Genomic DNA, 15,788 nt, shown 5'->3' on the forward strand with positions numbered 1-15,788 from the left:
GAGTCCTGGCATCACACAGCCCATCAACTTTGCTTCTCTTGCACAAAATGAGAACTTGTAGTATCAGCTCAGGTTAGAGAACTGTGAACTCATCTGGAATGTTAAAGGTGTTTAAGTCATGTAACAATTGGGTTTATTTAATTTCTTTTTTATTTTTTTAATTTCCATCCTAAAGCTTAGCTGTATTAAAAATACCGTCTATTCTTAACTAGCTCTAGGAAAGATGCACTAGATCAGGGCTTGTTCCATGCCTCATGGCTACTGATTCACTGTCCAAACTCTGCACAATGTACCTTTATCCACCCTCAAAATGTCATGACAACCCCATTTTGCCTATTTTCCTGGATTAAACACCACTGAATCTCTTCCTTTTGTATCAAATTGCTCATTGTCTCTGTTGTGCTTCTCAAAAAATGTTTGTACACATTTTTGCCCTTTTTTTTTGTTAGTTCTTTTCTCTACAGCTGTACACTGTAGTTTAACATGTGCTAAGGACAGCAGAGTACAGCCTGGCTGATACGATTTGGGATTCACTCACCAGTGATAGTTGGTGTGACTGGCATCTGCTCCTCCTACAAGGAGCATCAGACTTTTACTGTTAGTCATCATATCTTGCAGCTTCTGATCTGTTCCTTGACTTCTTTACCACTGTTCTACTTGTGCATCTGACTACTTCTGGCTGCACAAACTGCTTTCCATGAATCTCTCGAGTGACACCAACGGCTCTCTCATTTAGTCAGGAAACACGCCTACTCGATGAGCCTGTCTTCCAAAGCACCAGTAATTCCCCCTGGGTTTGTATCACTTGCATGACTGACTGGCTTCTCAAACCCACGGGTCCGGACAGTTCACACTTGTACTAAACCATCCTGTGTTCTAGCTGCAGTCTGTGTGGTACCTGGGCCAATTCTGCAGACAAGATCTTGTTTGTGATAGATGAAACACCTGTTTCTCGGTGCACCAACTCACCCAGTTTCCAACTCTCACTGCCCTCTAAAAACAGCATGTGGAACAAGGGCAAATAATCTATACATAAAGACACCATGTCCGTTATAAACCTTATTAATCATTAACTTTTATGATCTATTAAAAAAACCTCTCTAAACCATAACCCAAAAGATGACTTTAACCCTAACCCAAACAATAAACCCTAGAAATTAACCTAAATCTAACCTGTACGGCACTAAATCCTAACTCTAAACTTAACTCCTAAAAAAAACTCTAAAATTTAATGCTAATCCTAACCCCTAAATCAAACCAACACCCTCTAACTATAAAACTTAACACTAAATATAAGCCCCTAAATTTAACCCTGTAACCCCAACACTATCTGATTCTAGACCCAAAACATAAAGACACTAACTATAAACCCTAATCCCAAAACCTAACCATAATCCCCAACTCTAAACTCTAACCATTAACCTAACCCCAGCCCCTAAACCTAAACTCCAAGGCCTAAACCTAACCCCTAACTCTAAACCCCAAACCATACAACAAAACCTAACCCCTAACCCTACACCTAACCTCAACCACCTAACCCTATCTGTGGCTTTTGTTGTTCCCACAAGGGGCCCTGCTGCCCTCCAGAGTGCCCTAGGGCTTTTGCTGAGTTTTGCCTAGCCCTGCAAGGAGCTCTGCTGCCTTCCAGTGTGTCCCAGGGCTTTTGCCAGGCTTTGTGAGACCCATATGGGGCCCTGCTTCCCTGTGGAGCACTACAGGGCTTTTGCTGGGCTTTGCTGGTGCCCATAAGTGCATGGGAAGGAGAGGGCCACCAACAGCTCTAAGTCCTGGCCACTTGTGAGAGCGGTGCCTGGTGTCAGTTTTGCAGCTGGGCTGTGGCTAGGGCAAGGGTGTAGGTGAGTAGGAGCCTTCAGACTGAAACCAACAGGAATCCTTCCAATGATTTAAAAAGAATGTTGGATGGGATCCTACAGAAAACTGCCATGACTTCGAGTTGACAATTCTGTTTTGACTGCTGCCTGTCACTTGCAGCCCTGCAGACACCTGCACACTAGCTGCTGCTGGAATTCACCAGGTGCTGTCCTACCTGTCTGTCTTGGAATAACTGCTTTTGCTCACATTCAGAACATCCTCCAATCCTTCTGAAGCCTTTCTGTTGTTCACATGCCTCATATCCTAAATCACTAACAGTTCAGGCTCCTCTGTGAATTAATGTGCTACAATAGGTGAAAATCTCCAGTCCTATCTATTCCCCTCTTCTCTGCTTAACAACTCCTTCTTTGCATCCTCCTTTCCTTCTGCTCACACTGGTAAGTGACAAATTTCCTTCAAAAAGGAATTCTTCCCTTTTTAGATAATCCTTTTAACACTTGCCTGTACCCTGGTTGCTAATAACTTGGACGTTGTGCCACAATCTTGTCAGCCTTTCCTCTTTGCTGCAAACAACTGCATGTATAAATTCTCAGTCACAAAGAGGATGTTTCCAAGAAAGCATTGAATTAGTGTGAGTTCTTTTCTCAGCTCTGAAATCAGCTCCAGGGCAGAAGACATGCTCTTCACCTTCCTCCTGTCCATGTCAGTTGAACACACAGATCCACGCAGTAGAAGTCTCTTTCAACAGTTATCTTGGAATCTCCCCATCAAGCTTTGCTGCAGGTAGAGCTTCCAGAAAAAAACCCCATTTATATGACTAAATGAGAACTGCAGGTCATGATGCCACAGCAGACACCTCACTTTAACCCATTCACTAAATCACAGTCCAATCCTACAGGGTCAGTACCTGCTTTCCTCATCAACACAGCTCCTGATGAGTTCTCATCTCCCCAGGTTACTTGGCATAAAGTGACTGCACTTAACACACGTATTCTGAATTTTAGCCCAAAGACATTTTTCTTTCCCCAAAGCACTTTTGTGTCATTACATCTGAATCACAGCCTCCATTGTGAAAGAAAGAAGTCTTGGCTTTAAAACAGGTGAATGTAAAATAGGACTTAACAACATCTCAAAGAAGCCAACTCAACTCCCATCTACAAACATAGTAATTTTTAAGTCTTCCAACACTGGGGAGCACAGTAAAGAATTTTTGAGTGGCCTGGCAAGGCTGAAGACTGTCTTAATTGTAGCTTCTCTTGGAAAAGCCTGTTATACAGACAGACTTCCCTACTCCCAATTCCAGTCATCTCTATTGCTTTTGGGGGATAAAGGGAACAAAGGAATAATCTAAAAGTCTTTTTCACTGAAGATCAAAAAATGCTAACACTTTCATACAGAAAGTAGAAGTTCAGTACAGACTGCCAGCTCAGAGCAGGACACAGGCACATCCTGCATGTGTCCAACACTGGCTTCCTCATGATGAGGCCTGTCCTTTCAATATAAACAATGGCATGTTATTATTTTAGGGATAATCTCTTTGAACCACCTCGGTGGTCAGTTCCTATCAGGGCTGCTTTCTAATACAGCGGGCACAGCAGTTGTGGAAAAGCCTGCAGGGAAACATCTGCCACAGCAAACCTCCGGAATAGAGTGCAATACACCCAGGGGTAGGGAGAGGACTTTTGTCCTTCCTGAGAACATGCACTCTGCCAAAGCCATAATCAGGACCACTTCCAGGAGCTTGGGGTCACTTGGTTTTGAACAGAATGGGAGCTACAGCCATCCATATTCCCAGAGGTGTGCTCCTTCTTTCACTACCAGCAGGTGAGCTATGGAATTGAAGACCACCGAGCCGCATGCATATGTTTGCATTCAATCCTCCTTTCAAGAGATTCCACTGGCACATGCCAGGATACACCTGAAGAGTTATAGAAATAACTAAAGTATAGCAGAAAGATCACAAAAATGAGGGCAGGGATGGACAGCGGGTTTATTGTCTCAGGAAAATAAGGCAACCCTCTCCCTTAATTTTTTTGCTATTAAATTGAGCATCAGAACCAAAGCCATGAATCATTTATCTGCAAATACCCCCAGTGCCTGAGAATACTGTCAGACTCCTCATGTGCTGTGTGCTGGCACTGGGACATACAAAGGTGTCCTGCAAATCCTGCCCTGCTGAAAAGTTTCACAGCACCAGCAGGTTATGCCAATATGCCAGAGTAGGATACAGCAAACGACGTTTTCTGCTGTGTGGGAAGGAACCACTTCTAATTCCAACTCTGTGGCTTGTGTCTGCTGGCAAGGACAAACACACTATTAGTTACAAAGAAAGTAAAATGTAACTCCATCAGTCCAGAGACAGGAGCCTTAAGTGGCTCCTTTCCTGAGAGGATGGACACTCACAGAAAAATTGTTGCCAGTGAAAGTAGCCTGAAGCACTGACTTGAGGAAGTATTTGGCACTAAGGAGTTCAAGGCAGGAAAAAGTAAGGAAAGCCATCTTTTGGCCAAGGAATGGTACAGATGTTCAATGAATTCTTCTGTAGACACTTTTCATTCCCTCTTGTGCGCAAGGGGCACAGGAGCAAAATGCATCTGCAAGTTACGATGTGCTGCACGCAATATAAAACTGTCAGGGGAAGCCCTCAAATGCTAGTATTTTTCCTCTCCAATGGTTTTTAAGAGCTGAAGTTTTGGGGAACAGATGTTTTTGTAGTGTCTGTATTTTCTCACCTCTGCTTTTCATAGTGTGCATTGCCTGGGCTTGCACAGCACACAACAATGTTATCCTCAGCAAAAGAGGGTTAGGGTGCACAAAGGGCCCTGCCCAACATTTGCCATGCTTTTGCCCTACTTTCTTTTAAAGATGGTTCTTAGAAAAACATCATCTCTCCCTCAGTAACCCTTTCCCATCCTTTCTCAACAATTAATAGCCCAACAGTGGATCAGTTTGACCTTCCTTTCTTGGAAATCATTTGACCTGTACAGCAAAGTTTGTTTTGCAAAAAACAGTTCCAGCCATATGCACCCATTTGTACACCCCTTGTGCTTGTGTTGCTAATAAAGGTTTATATTTGGTGTTGCTAATAAAGGTTTATATTTGGCATGGACAGACAGCACTGAGTTGTTCTGTTAAACAAGTATAGGCCATCCTGTTTCCCTGCTAGGCCCTATCTGCCAGAAGCAATGGTGATGATTCCTGTTGGGATGGGTGGCTGCACATCTCAGTATCACAAGAGCTGACAATTTGTTGAGGTTACAGTCTAGGTCTGACAAGCTTCAGGACAACTCCTTGCTTTAGCCCACAAATAGATGGTCCCTGTGGTATTGGCCCTCCACAGCTCACAGACTCAAGCCTTGCTGCTCTTAACACCACTGTTAATAAGCTCTATTATGACTTGAAAGCTCCTGCCTGAAGGGTCCAGTTTTACATAAGCACTTAAGTATGACAGGGGAACATTTAAAAATGCTTCTCAGCAAGGCCATTAAACTGGAGAGAAACTTCCACTGCAGTTAAGAGTCAGAAGATACAGCAGCCTGAGAAGCAGGCTAGCAGGTACAGAGCAGGTCACACCATTTCACTGCTCCACGCTTCAACTTTCACTGCTACCAAACACAGAGGACAGCACTGTCCTGTGAAAAGCCTATATAAATCTACAGAGGGAAACTGCAAGTAACAGCTAAGGTTAACTATGCAAAGATCCTGCCCTTCTACCACACAGGGCTGCTTCAACAGCAGTCACTTTGACCCAAGGGCAAGACACTCCTTTTCTCTATACAAAGCACTTTCTCCCACTTAGGGCTGCCCTTGGGTATTTTGCAGAGTAAAGCACAGCAGGTTTTCAACTGCCTGCAGGATTTTCAAAAGCTGCCACTTGCTCCAGATCACTGAATTGTATCTGCTGTGACTCAGGCTGCTGTACAGGCAAAGGGACAGCTCCATCCATTACACGCGTCCAATAAAACATCACACAAGCAAGAGGGGATAACTGATGCAAGCCAGCAGGTAAGCCTGCTGCCCCTTTCCTAATAAGCTGAGTTAGGTGAGGGACAAGCTAAGAGAGGGAAAAGCACAATAACAACAGCATATGGACAGGTTCATGCTTGGGCTTTTGCAAATGAGCTGCCCTTTTCCAGACTCCTCATGCCAGCCAGTGGAACATCACCTCCAGCCCACCTCTTTCAGTTGTGCAGGACTCAAAGCATGACACTCTCCACAACAAGAGGCAAGAGTGGTATGTCCACTACTTATTGTGGGATGGCCAAGCTCTCATAGCACCACAGATCCACAGTTAAGTCAGGCTGGTCTTACTGACTACTTCACAGCTGCTTTGTTAAGTCACAGCCTTCTTTGGGATCACCCTGCCCAAGAAGATGGAAACAAGCAATGACTCTTGACTAGAGCTGAGTTTGCTGGAGCTGGTACCTCTCTAAAACTTTACTAGTGCAAGTTGTACATGTCTCCAGCTCCTCAGAACAGGATTTGTGAGAAACTGCTTGGCAGAAGAGCAGCAGCAAAGCAAAGACCAACAATGCATGGCTCTAAATACACCTAAGTGGGAGAGAATGCCTGTGCCTGCTCCCTAACTCAATTCCATCTGCAATTCCTGCATTGTGATCCTGCTAAGAACTCCAAAGTATTCACTGGAGCAGTTGTAAGACTAGGTTAAAATGGAGACTTAGCTCAGCTGTTCTCTCCATCTGTGACCTCAGTGCTCCTTCACAGTGACCAGTGGAGCACTTTAGTTAGCCAGGAATACGGAAACTGGCAAAAGAAGGCCTGTGTGCAGGATCCTTGGCCCTTCCTGTTCTCATAGTTCCCTCAGCTAAAGGCAAACCAGCCCACCACATTCAGGCAACCCAAGAACATCCCTTCACAGCCTGTAGACCCTTTCCTGTTGGGAAGTTTTGACAAGACAGGGAAAGAACAGTCATCTTCATCAGATGCCCAATTCCATCTGCAGAAGAGCTTGTGCTTGCATTAAAGATGGCAGCTTCATGTCACTTGTTATAAGGGATCCTGGATGCCACTGCAGTGGGCAGAAGAATCTGTTCCTGCAGGGTCCTGTGAGGGGCTGCTGAGATGGTATTTCTCAGGAAAATAGAGTGTTTTGTGAATCAGGTTTTTGACAGCAGAAACATCGCTTCTGTCTAAGGAAAAGAGAGGAAAAACAGTTGTTAGGCATTCTCATCAAGCAGTATGAAAGCCTCTTCCTTAAGAAATACCTGGAACTCTGGTTCCCAGAACTTCATCTGCCAGCAGCCCCTTCCTCTCTTTCTTTCTGTACATCCTCTGCTCTTTCTGCCCTCACCTATACCCAGCTGCTGCAGGAGATTTCCAAACTCCGGGTCACAATCCAGGATTTTCAACAGGTTGGTGGACTCCATTCTCTCCAGCTGCACATCCCAGTAGATGTAGATCTTCTGGCTGAAGCTGACATAAACAAGGCAGGGACTGTTGCTCCCCTCTTTGCATGCATAGAGGCCTGCAGAAAGCAGAAGTGTGGAGATCTGACTACTTCCAAAAGGATAGAGAAAGCAAGCAACTGACATTTCATGACAAGGTACCAAAGCTGCTAACTGAAAACAGCAAGCACCTGAGCAGAGATATGGGCTTGGTATACAAAGTCCCTTTGAGAAAATCCAAGAAGCTGCCCTGAACTGCATGAAGCTTGGGGATTTGCAAGCTGCTTCTTGCAGGTCTGAGAGAAGGGACTGAGCAGAGCCAAAGCTCGGGCTCATTATCTCCACTTTAGAACAGCTTAGAAGTCTGCATATTAAAAAAGCGGTGGGCAAGACAAGAGACCACTGCAGCACTTCCAAAAAGGACAAGAAAAAAACCCCAAACTACTAAAGACAAACCTTAGCATCACTTCCTCTCACCCTTACTTTTCCCAGATGCCACCAGAGGAAAGACTAGCTGGGCCTTCTGCAGTATGCACACAGGGAAATTATTCCCCACTGCAGGCAGACAAAGGATTCTCGGTCTCCCCGATGGGGGTAGTAGCTTTGAGGGGAAAATGCTGTGAGGGCTGCCTTTGCAGTCAGGCTTCCCACCTGCACAGAAGGCACTGACATTCTCATCTGCTTGGAATCTGGCCACAGTCCGGTTGTGGTCAATGATGTACGTCTGACCGTCCCATGCACAGGCAATCACCTCCTCGTGCCCATTGCCCTGCAGGAACCAGAAGACTGCGTATTACACAGACATCACCTACTCCCAGGGACAGCCAAGAATCTTTCTTGCTTGTTCAGAGACAGAACACTAATGTCTAAGTGTCACTTCTGGACACCTCATCCAGACATTTTGCACTTGGAGCTCATCTCTCTTCTCTGTGGCAATCCTTAGGTACTGTAAGAGCTTGTAGACAATCAGGATATTAGCAGTGAGCAAAACCATTCAGCTCTGCAGTAAGATTGAAGAACAGCTGGGGACAAAAGTTTATGAATGGACAAAAGGATGCTGCGTCTAACAGACAGACAGCTCAACCTCTTGCAGCTGGGCAGACTGACCTGAGTGCAGAATGTACTGCCACAGTCAGAACATTCTGTGTCATCCTGAGATAATCCCAGCCTTTTCCAGCTGAGTCATACTCCCTCTGCCCTTCCTAAATTCATATTCACACACACAAAGCCATGCTGAGTTTTTGTCTTCATCTCTCCTAGCCTTATTCAGATACTCACTGTAACATCCAGCTTTTCCAGAGCAAAGAGCTGGTGATCAACCTGAACAGACCAGAGCAGCTTGTCTGCTCCCTCCATGAGTTTCAGTGTTCCTGAAGAAAGAAAAAAGCAACTATCTTGAAAACAGTAAAAGGGAGCAAGATGTTTGGTAATGCTAGGCCCTACTCCTTCAACACTTAGGGTTGCTGAGAGTTGGCTCCCAATAGCACAGGCCTGGTCTTGGCTGCTAAATCCATACTGGACACTTGACCCCACCTACCACATTCCTATTACTGTGGCAGTACTGGGCAGGGGGCATTGGCCATGAGAAAGTGGAACATTAACAAGCATCTATCCTCAGAGTGCCCTCCATGCCTTCATATAAAATAGGTCAGCAGAAGGAGTCTTTGAATCAAATTCTCTTGCCTGACCCTTGAAGGGTTTCCGAAGCCTAGCTTCCCTTTCTTTTAAAAATCAAAAGCACTGAGCCCCTGGTTCCCTGCTTTGAATTGGTGATAGACCTTGGCTGCCCCACAGGTCTCCCTCCAGGACAGTGGCAGGACTTACCATCCAGAGTACAGAGGGCAAAGAGACCTGAGCCACTATTCTCACTGGAGCCTGTAAGTGCAAAAGAAAATTACTGGAGTTGATGCCATTTTATAAACATCATCCCCGCCCTCTCCTGAAAACAATTAAAAAGATCCAAAGCAAGCTGATCCATGCTGCCTCTTTTCCTTGTCCAGCTGTGTGCAGGACAACACTGACAAATGTCACTAGTTAAAGCTGAAGAGGAGAGTCCCCTGACCACTGGGCTGCTTCAGCCCTTCAGCAAACTCTCTACCTAGCTACCAAAAAAAGAAAAGACATGCAAGGCCAAGTTTTAAAAATATGACACTCAGAAAGAGAGGACTAGAGCTGTATTCGACTAAAGCTGCATTTAATCCTTTCAGTAACAATGTAGGAGAGACACTGGCTCCCTGAGGAAGAGCCCAGGAAACCTGGCAGTCAGGGGCAAGCCAGCAGAGCTGAAAGCAAGCAGGCAGTTTCCCCAGAGTAGGTTAACAATGTGAGCCTACCTCCAGTGCCCACAGACAGCTCCAAGTCACAACCCCCTGCACATTCCCGGGTTACAAATCACCCCGTTTCTGTAGATCAGCCTAAAGCAAAGTCCGCTGGTTGAGTGCTTAACTGCCCCTAGTGACATGCACCCAGACAGGCTCTGATCCAAGAGATCTGCTGTGTCCCTCTTGGAAACTGGTCAGCATGGCACTCTTCAGCTCTTTATTGATGGTCCAACATCAATGGGCTTTTTTACAGCCTGCTCTTCATCCCTTGTTCTGTGTGCCTCCATTTTTCACAGACATCTCTCAATACATGCAAAGCTTCATATGCAGTGAAATAATTGATTTCATGCTCTGTTGACCATGTTGCTCACAGCAGCATCAGAGATGCTGGAAACATGACAAGCTTAGGAACTGGGCAGGAAAGGTCCTCTAAGGAAGGGGAAGAGGCTGGGGTTCAGTGGATTGCTCTTCTCCAAAAACTCTAATTACATTGGACAGGCTGAATCATTCTCCGACAGCACTGCAGGGGGCAATACTTGGGCACAGCAAATGCAAGAGAAAGTGATCGCCACTGGGAGTTTTCTGCCTTCTATTATGCCCACACACCCCAAGGGTGAGTGAAAGGTGCTTACTCTCCATAGGTACCAAAGGAGGAGTCAGCAGGAGCACCAGGCACAGGTCAGAGCACAAGGAGTTACAGGAGGGAAGCAGTGGCAGCAGGCAACCAAAGTCTGGACACTAGAGCAGTGTGTCAGGGCTGACAGAAGCTGGCAGCTGTGCAGATTTTAGATACAAGAGCTGAACACAACACAGTGGAAGAAGACAGAGGACAATGATACAGATGAAATATGGAAGCAGCTCTGGAGAGGCTCGGGCCTCACAGGAGAAGGAGGAGCAGCACATAGCTACCAGGAATTGAGATTCAAATGCTGGAAACCAAGAACGAAGATGAGGCTGTGGGAGAGGAGAGATGCATCTAGGAAATGAGAAGGAGGCATCAGCTGCCGCCATGCAGAAACAAGGATCAAGGACATCTGTAGGAGCATGGCACAGCAGCCATTCAAACTGACTAAATGCAGGTCAGCAGAGGCTGCAGAGAAACTCTTGTGCTGAGTGAAGGATAAGGGCTACCTAGGAAAGGACAAAGGCTGTAAAAAGCTCATGTGCAAATATCCAACTGTCTTTCTTTGGGAGCCGGCTAAGAGAAGCCAAGATCCCTCTGTTCCTGCAGCTGCCTCTCACCGCTATTTTTCTACCACAGGAAATCTGATTTCATCCTGGACTGACATACTGAAAAACCATCAGGGGCAGCTGCTGGGCTGGAGATTCCCAAGCTGCTGATCTCTCACCTCGGGCAATGCTACCAATCAGATGAGTGGAGACATTCTTGTTGTGAATCCGTCCAGATGTTTGATGTAGAATCACATCTCGAACAGGGGCCTCACTGGGGAAAGGAGAAATACAACAGCGAAAAATTAGGGAACCACGCCTGGGACTGTCTCAGAACAATCTCAGGAGCAGAGTATTCCAAAGCTCTACAAATCCAGGCACTGATAGAGTTTGTGAACAGGTTTATCCCTTTAATGATAAAGGAAAAAAATGCATGCCAGCCCAGGTAGTAAAGAAACTCATCATCAACGTTTAAAAAAAAAAAACCAAAATGATTTGATGCATCAAAAAAAAAAAAAAAAAAGGAAAGAGCTCAAAAAAACCCCAGTAAGGCCTGTATTCCAGTGAAGGAAAAAAAAAAGACCATTTTGTCTTTACTGTCATATAAGCCTGGCTGCTTTTCACTCACAAAGTGTCTGCCTAGGGTTGAACAGGTTGGTGAGAGACCACATCTGGGCCTGACTTCTGGTTAGCAGGTACCATTCCACTAAGTTCTCTAAGACATCAAGGAGACTTGCCTAGCTCCTCTCCTGCTGCAGCTTTTTGTGTCTGCCTTGAAGTCTCACAGAACACCACAGAAGCACCCAAATTCCCCACCAGGGTTCTTCCAGCACCAAGACAGTAACAAGCACCTCACTGCTCATCCTGATTGCTCTGGTTGTGATTTACAGCACTGGCTGCCAGGGGTCTCATTAGGAAAACCTCTAATTGCCTCACCTGCAGAAAACAGGTGAATGAGCCCAGTTTTATCCTGGGTTTCAGATGAATTTGGTTTGGCCCAGACTCTCAGTTGTTACCCTGCAATCTGATGACCTTCCTTTGGAGATCTAGGTCACTCATTTCCCTACCTTAGCTCCCAGAACCAGCCCCCGCAGTGAGCTGGTTTTGCCACTCTCCTTGCCCAATTCAAGAAGAGAGTGGGATATAAGGAAAGCAGCACTATTCATCTTTGCGACAGACACATGAAGAGTGTTCATGGAAGCTTGGGTACAGGCAGGCTTAAGTGATGAGCTACCAGCAGCACAGCAGGCCACTGAAGCAAGGACAGTGACAGTACCTCCCACCTCACAACAGTGGTGTGGTGGCAGTCCCCTGGAACACACAGCCACAGTGGCACCTGCTCACGTACCCCTGCAGGAACAGCCTCACCTGCTCGCGGCAGATCCATCCCTTCCCGCGGCTGCGTCCCGCTGCTCCGTGTCCCAGGTGCACAGCAGGATGGCGTAGCCACAGCCGGGCTGTGACACCATCAGCTCTGGTGAGCCACCAGGGCCTGGGTTCACAGACAGGCTGTCCACCTACAGCGGCAGAGGAAAAGCAAGGATAGAGTCAAGAACTCTGAAAGGTTTACAGTGCTCCTCTAAACTAAATCTGAATATGGCAAATCTTCTGAGAGAGCTGAGCAGCAGCTGAACAAATTCAGCTGGAAGCAAAATGTCCAAGTTCACTAAAAGGTTGGTTCCCTACCAAAAGCCACTTTAAAACACCACTGGTAATTTCCACTAACGCTCTCTTACCGGGCAAGAGCAACTGTTTCCCAGACCAACCCACCAGCTGCTCTGCATGTACAGAAAAACCACTGGGCAAATCTTTCAAGCCATCAACATGACAATAGTTTTGTTCATAGGACTGAGATTCTGTGCTTCTTCTCTTGAAAAAGCCACCTCTTGAAGACTGTGTGGCAAGTACTGCTCTGAACATCCTTTTTTCCTTACCTGACCTTCTAGAAGCCATTTCTTCAACAGGATCAATTGCCCAGAGACATGGTCTGAATTCTCTGATGAGTCCTCCCAGCGGAAGGCACGGACCACCCTGTCAGTGTAACCCACCACCAACTCACACTTCCCATCTCCATCTGTAGGGAAGAGAGAGAGACAGAGGGACTCTCTCAAGCCCTAAGAGCCCAAACATGCAGAAACCACTCTGCTGGCTTCTACAGTTAGCATCCCTGAGGATCCCAACCCTGTAATGAAAACTTGCACTTCAGAAACATTCATGAAGTGCTTGTTTCTCTCCTTCATGACTTGGCTATGGTTTGTTGGAGTATCTGTTTCAGCAAGACAGTAATTTCCTTCTGCAAGTGCCCCCAACATCACACACAAACTCCTTCACCTTGCATTCCCACACCAGCTTTGTGGCTCACCAATGTCATTGATGAGCATGACCTTGGTGTTGGCAGGAATGTGCTGCTTGAACACTGGCTTCTGCTCTTCTGCCCCTGCCATCTCATGGTGGCCTGAAGCATCTGGGTGTTTTGAATTCAGAGAGGTCAGGTCAAAAAGATGAAACCAGCCTTCTGCACTCACCGCCACCACGAAATTCTGTGAGGGAAGAGAAAAACCTTTTGATTCTTCCTCTTTTAGAAAGTGCAGAAGCTGTCCCACAGCAGGGCAAAGGAAGACACAAGGGTAGATCAATCAAGATCAATGCCTGCTACAGAGGGAACAGGAGGTTTTTGGCCAGCACACAAACTACTCTGCTACTGGCAGGGTCCAAGCTTCTTGTTCATCTTTGTCAGACTGTGGTATCAAGCTGATATGTGTGCAACCCTCAAACAGTGCGTGGCTTTCTCAATGCCCACGTCAGCTCTGCTCCCCACTGAAGCAAACACAGCTACACTATTTCGGGCAGGGTGCCTAAACTGGGACCTTTGGACTCATTGGTCCTGGCTAAACCCCCAGAAACAGCAATCCAACAAAAGGAGTCATAGTAGACCCAGTGGAATTTGCTTGGGAGTCCAGACTATTCTGTGTCTCAGTCTTGTTCAGATGACCTTAAATGCACACAGCCAAGTGGCAGAAAGACCACGGCCCACAGCAGACATCAGCACAAGAAGGGCAAAAGCCACAGAGCAAAAGGAGCAACCCTCAAACCACCAAAGCCTTGTGGTGCTCTCACAAGGGCAGACAGAAATCAAAAGTGCTCTCTGAAGATAGGATGGATTTCCTTGATCTCTAAAACCCACATAAGGCTCACAGAAAGATACCAGTTACATATAAACAGAAGAACAGTTTAAAACAGTAGTGCTAAAACTCAGAGCAAAGATCCTGGAGACAAAGCACCAGCAATCTGTCCTTCTCCGCACTCAGCACATGACCTTAATCTCCTACACAGCTCCCACATGCCCTACAGACACAGCTGGGAAGGTTTGGCTCCTCTCACCTTTCCTTTATTGCACACATCTCCCACACCGACACATGTGAGCTGCAAAACAAAACAAGGCCATCCATGAGAGAAGGCAACCCAACCCAGCACCGTGGGATAAACCTCTGCCCTACCCCCTCCCCTCTCACATAAAGCATCTCTTGAACTCCAAACAGCCTTTTGAAGGACAAACAGAGCAGAGTCAAGAGACAGAAACACAACTGGTCAGAGCCCTGGGGCAAAACCCACAGTGCTCAGAGCAGGGTAAAGGTGGGACAGAAGGCCAGTTTCTATGTTTGTCCATTGATTTCCTCATCACTTACAGCCCATGGGGCTGTGGGCAAAAGCAGGGTCTTGAATAATTACATGTAAGACATCAGAACCAGTTCTGGCTGCCATTCCTCTCTAGCCTACATATTCCTAGGCAAAGGACGAGGATAGCTGGCTGCACATACACCAAAAGGCCCAACCATTTAGAAATTTTGTCAAGAACTGACCATTCCTTGGCAAGATCGCACAGCCCAGGGCTTGCTGTCATCATTCTTGTAAACATAGAGTTTTCCACTGGTGTCTCCCACCACGAGTTCATTCAGCTGTACAAGAAAAGTAGGAAGAAATCCACAATTACATTAACAGTATTCCTTCAACAGCAATAATCTCAGAATTCATATATAAAAATCACTCTCTGGGAAGAAGCAGCAAAACAAAACAAATTAAAGAGACAATCTTGAATCAAAATGGAAGGCCTGGGAAAATATACAAGCCCTAATTTTATTCTTGCAGGTAAAAGAGATGGAGAATGGCTCATTAGAGCAACATCCCATTACCCACTGCTTCTCCACTCACTGTTTCAGAGTCGTGACACTGACTGTTTTAACATCCTGCTCAGCTAATCATCATCACTCCATCTTCCATCCTTCAATCTAGATTGACTTGAATCACCTAAGGAAGATGATGGCAATGACAAAAATACAATCATCCAGGAACAGGATGACAGTGCAAGAACACTTTCAACAGATTTACACAGGATGTTCAATCTCACTGCTGAAGGGGTAAGGGGTATTTCAGAACGGTGATTATTTCTTTGAAGATTTCTAAAAATCACCAACCACCCATGCTGATGAGCCTACTCCCATCATCCCATCTCCTGCATCATGCCTCTGTATTTAAATGGTGTGCATATCATAACTCCCTGCACACCTTACCCTATACAACATAACTATTAATGGGGAAATCCCTTTAATCACCTATTGCATTGCTAGCCACTACACCCCTCAGGATAAGGCTGTAAAAAACCTTGACTGTTGAGGAGAAGAAACATTTCACATATAGCTGGTTAAGCTAACCTCTTCCTAGTTACAGGCAAATCAAAACCATCCATTTTTGGGGCTGATAGCAACACTCGCAATGCACATCCATCCATCACACGGGTCAAGAGACACCGAGAACTGGCTCTACCCTGTTTGTGATCCGCTTTGCCCAGCAAAGCACCCCTACATCCCCACCACTGTGACAGGTGAGTGTCTGTCTCCCTTTGGGAGCAGAAATTGGCTCTGCACCACCCAGGCCACACCAGGGGTGACCAGCACCCGTAATGGCGAGGGAAGCCCGAACCAGCTGCAGCCCGGCAAACATTCCCTTTGCAGGGGAACTCCGGGGAGGCTCTGACCAAAGCCCTGCGTCCCTCACACCGCTT

The 15,788-nt window shown here is 46.3% G+C and overlaps 1 protein-coding gene across 1 annotated transcript; it reads right to left on the reverse strand.

The window, feature by feature from the left end:
- Positions 1-3,799: 3,799 nt before the first annotated feature.
- ITFG2 (integrin alpha FG-GAP repeat containing 2) lies at positions 3,800-15,757 on the reverse strand. Its single transcript, XM_008634879.2, has 12 exons — positions 15,453-15,757; positions 14,590-14,685; positions 14,111-14,152; positions 13,092-13,269; positions 12,664-12,803; positions 12,098-12,246; positions 10,909-11,003; positions 9,063-9,113; positions 8,517-8,608; positions 7,890-8,007; positions 7,145-7,318; positions 3,800-6,983 (listed from the first exon to the last, which is right to left on the reverse strand). Exons 1-12 carry the CDS (start codon positions 15,513-15,515, stop codon positions 6,841-6,843), a joined length of 1,341 nt encoding a protein of 446 aa, XP_008633101.1. The 5' UTR covers positions 15,516-15,757; the 3' UTR covers positions 3,800-6,840.
- Between the last annotated feature and the right edge of the window lie 31 nt (positions 15,758-15,788).

This window comes from Corvus brachyrhynchos, unplaced genomic scaffold (genome assembly GCF_000691975.1).
Source record: "Corvus brachyrhynchos isolate BGI_N302 unplaced genomic scaffold, ASM69197v1 scaffold44, whole genome shotgun sequence".
Classification (NCBI taxonomy): domain Eukaryota; kingdom Metazoa; phylum Chordata; class Aves; order Passeriformes; family Corvidae; genus Corvus; species Corvus brachyrhynchos.

Bases quoted from the DNA above. Each gene is read 5' to 3' on its own strand.
- ITFG2 (XM_008634879.2), bottom strand. From the start codon at position 15,515: ATGGATGGATGTGCATTGCGAGTGTTGCTATCAGCCCCAAAAATGGAT. The intron at 14,686-15,452 runs GTAACTAGGAAG...TTTCTTGTACAG, and splicing joins TGGATGGTTTTGATTTGCCT to CTGAATGAACTCGTGGTGGG. The intron at 8,609-9,062 runs GTAAGTCCTGCC...TTCTTTCTTCAG, and splicing joins TGCCCTCTGTACTCTGGATG to GAACACTGAAACTCATGGAG.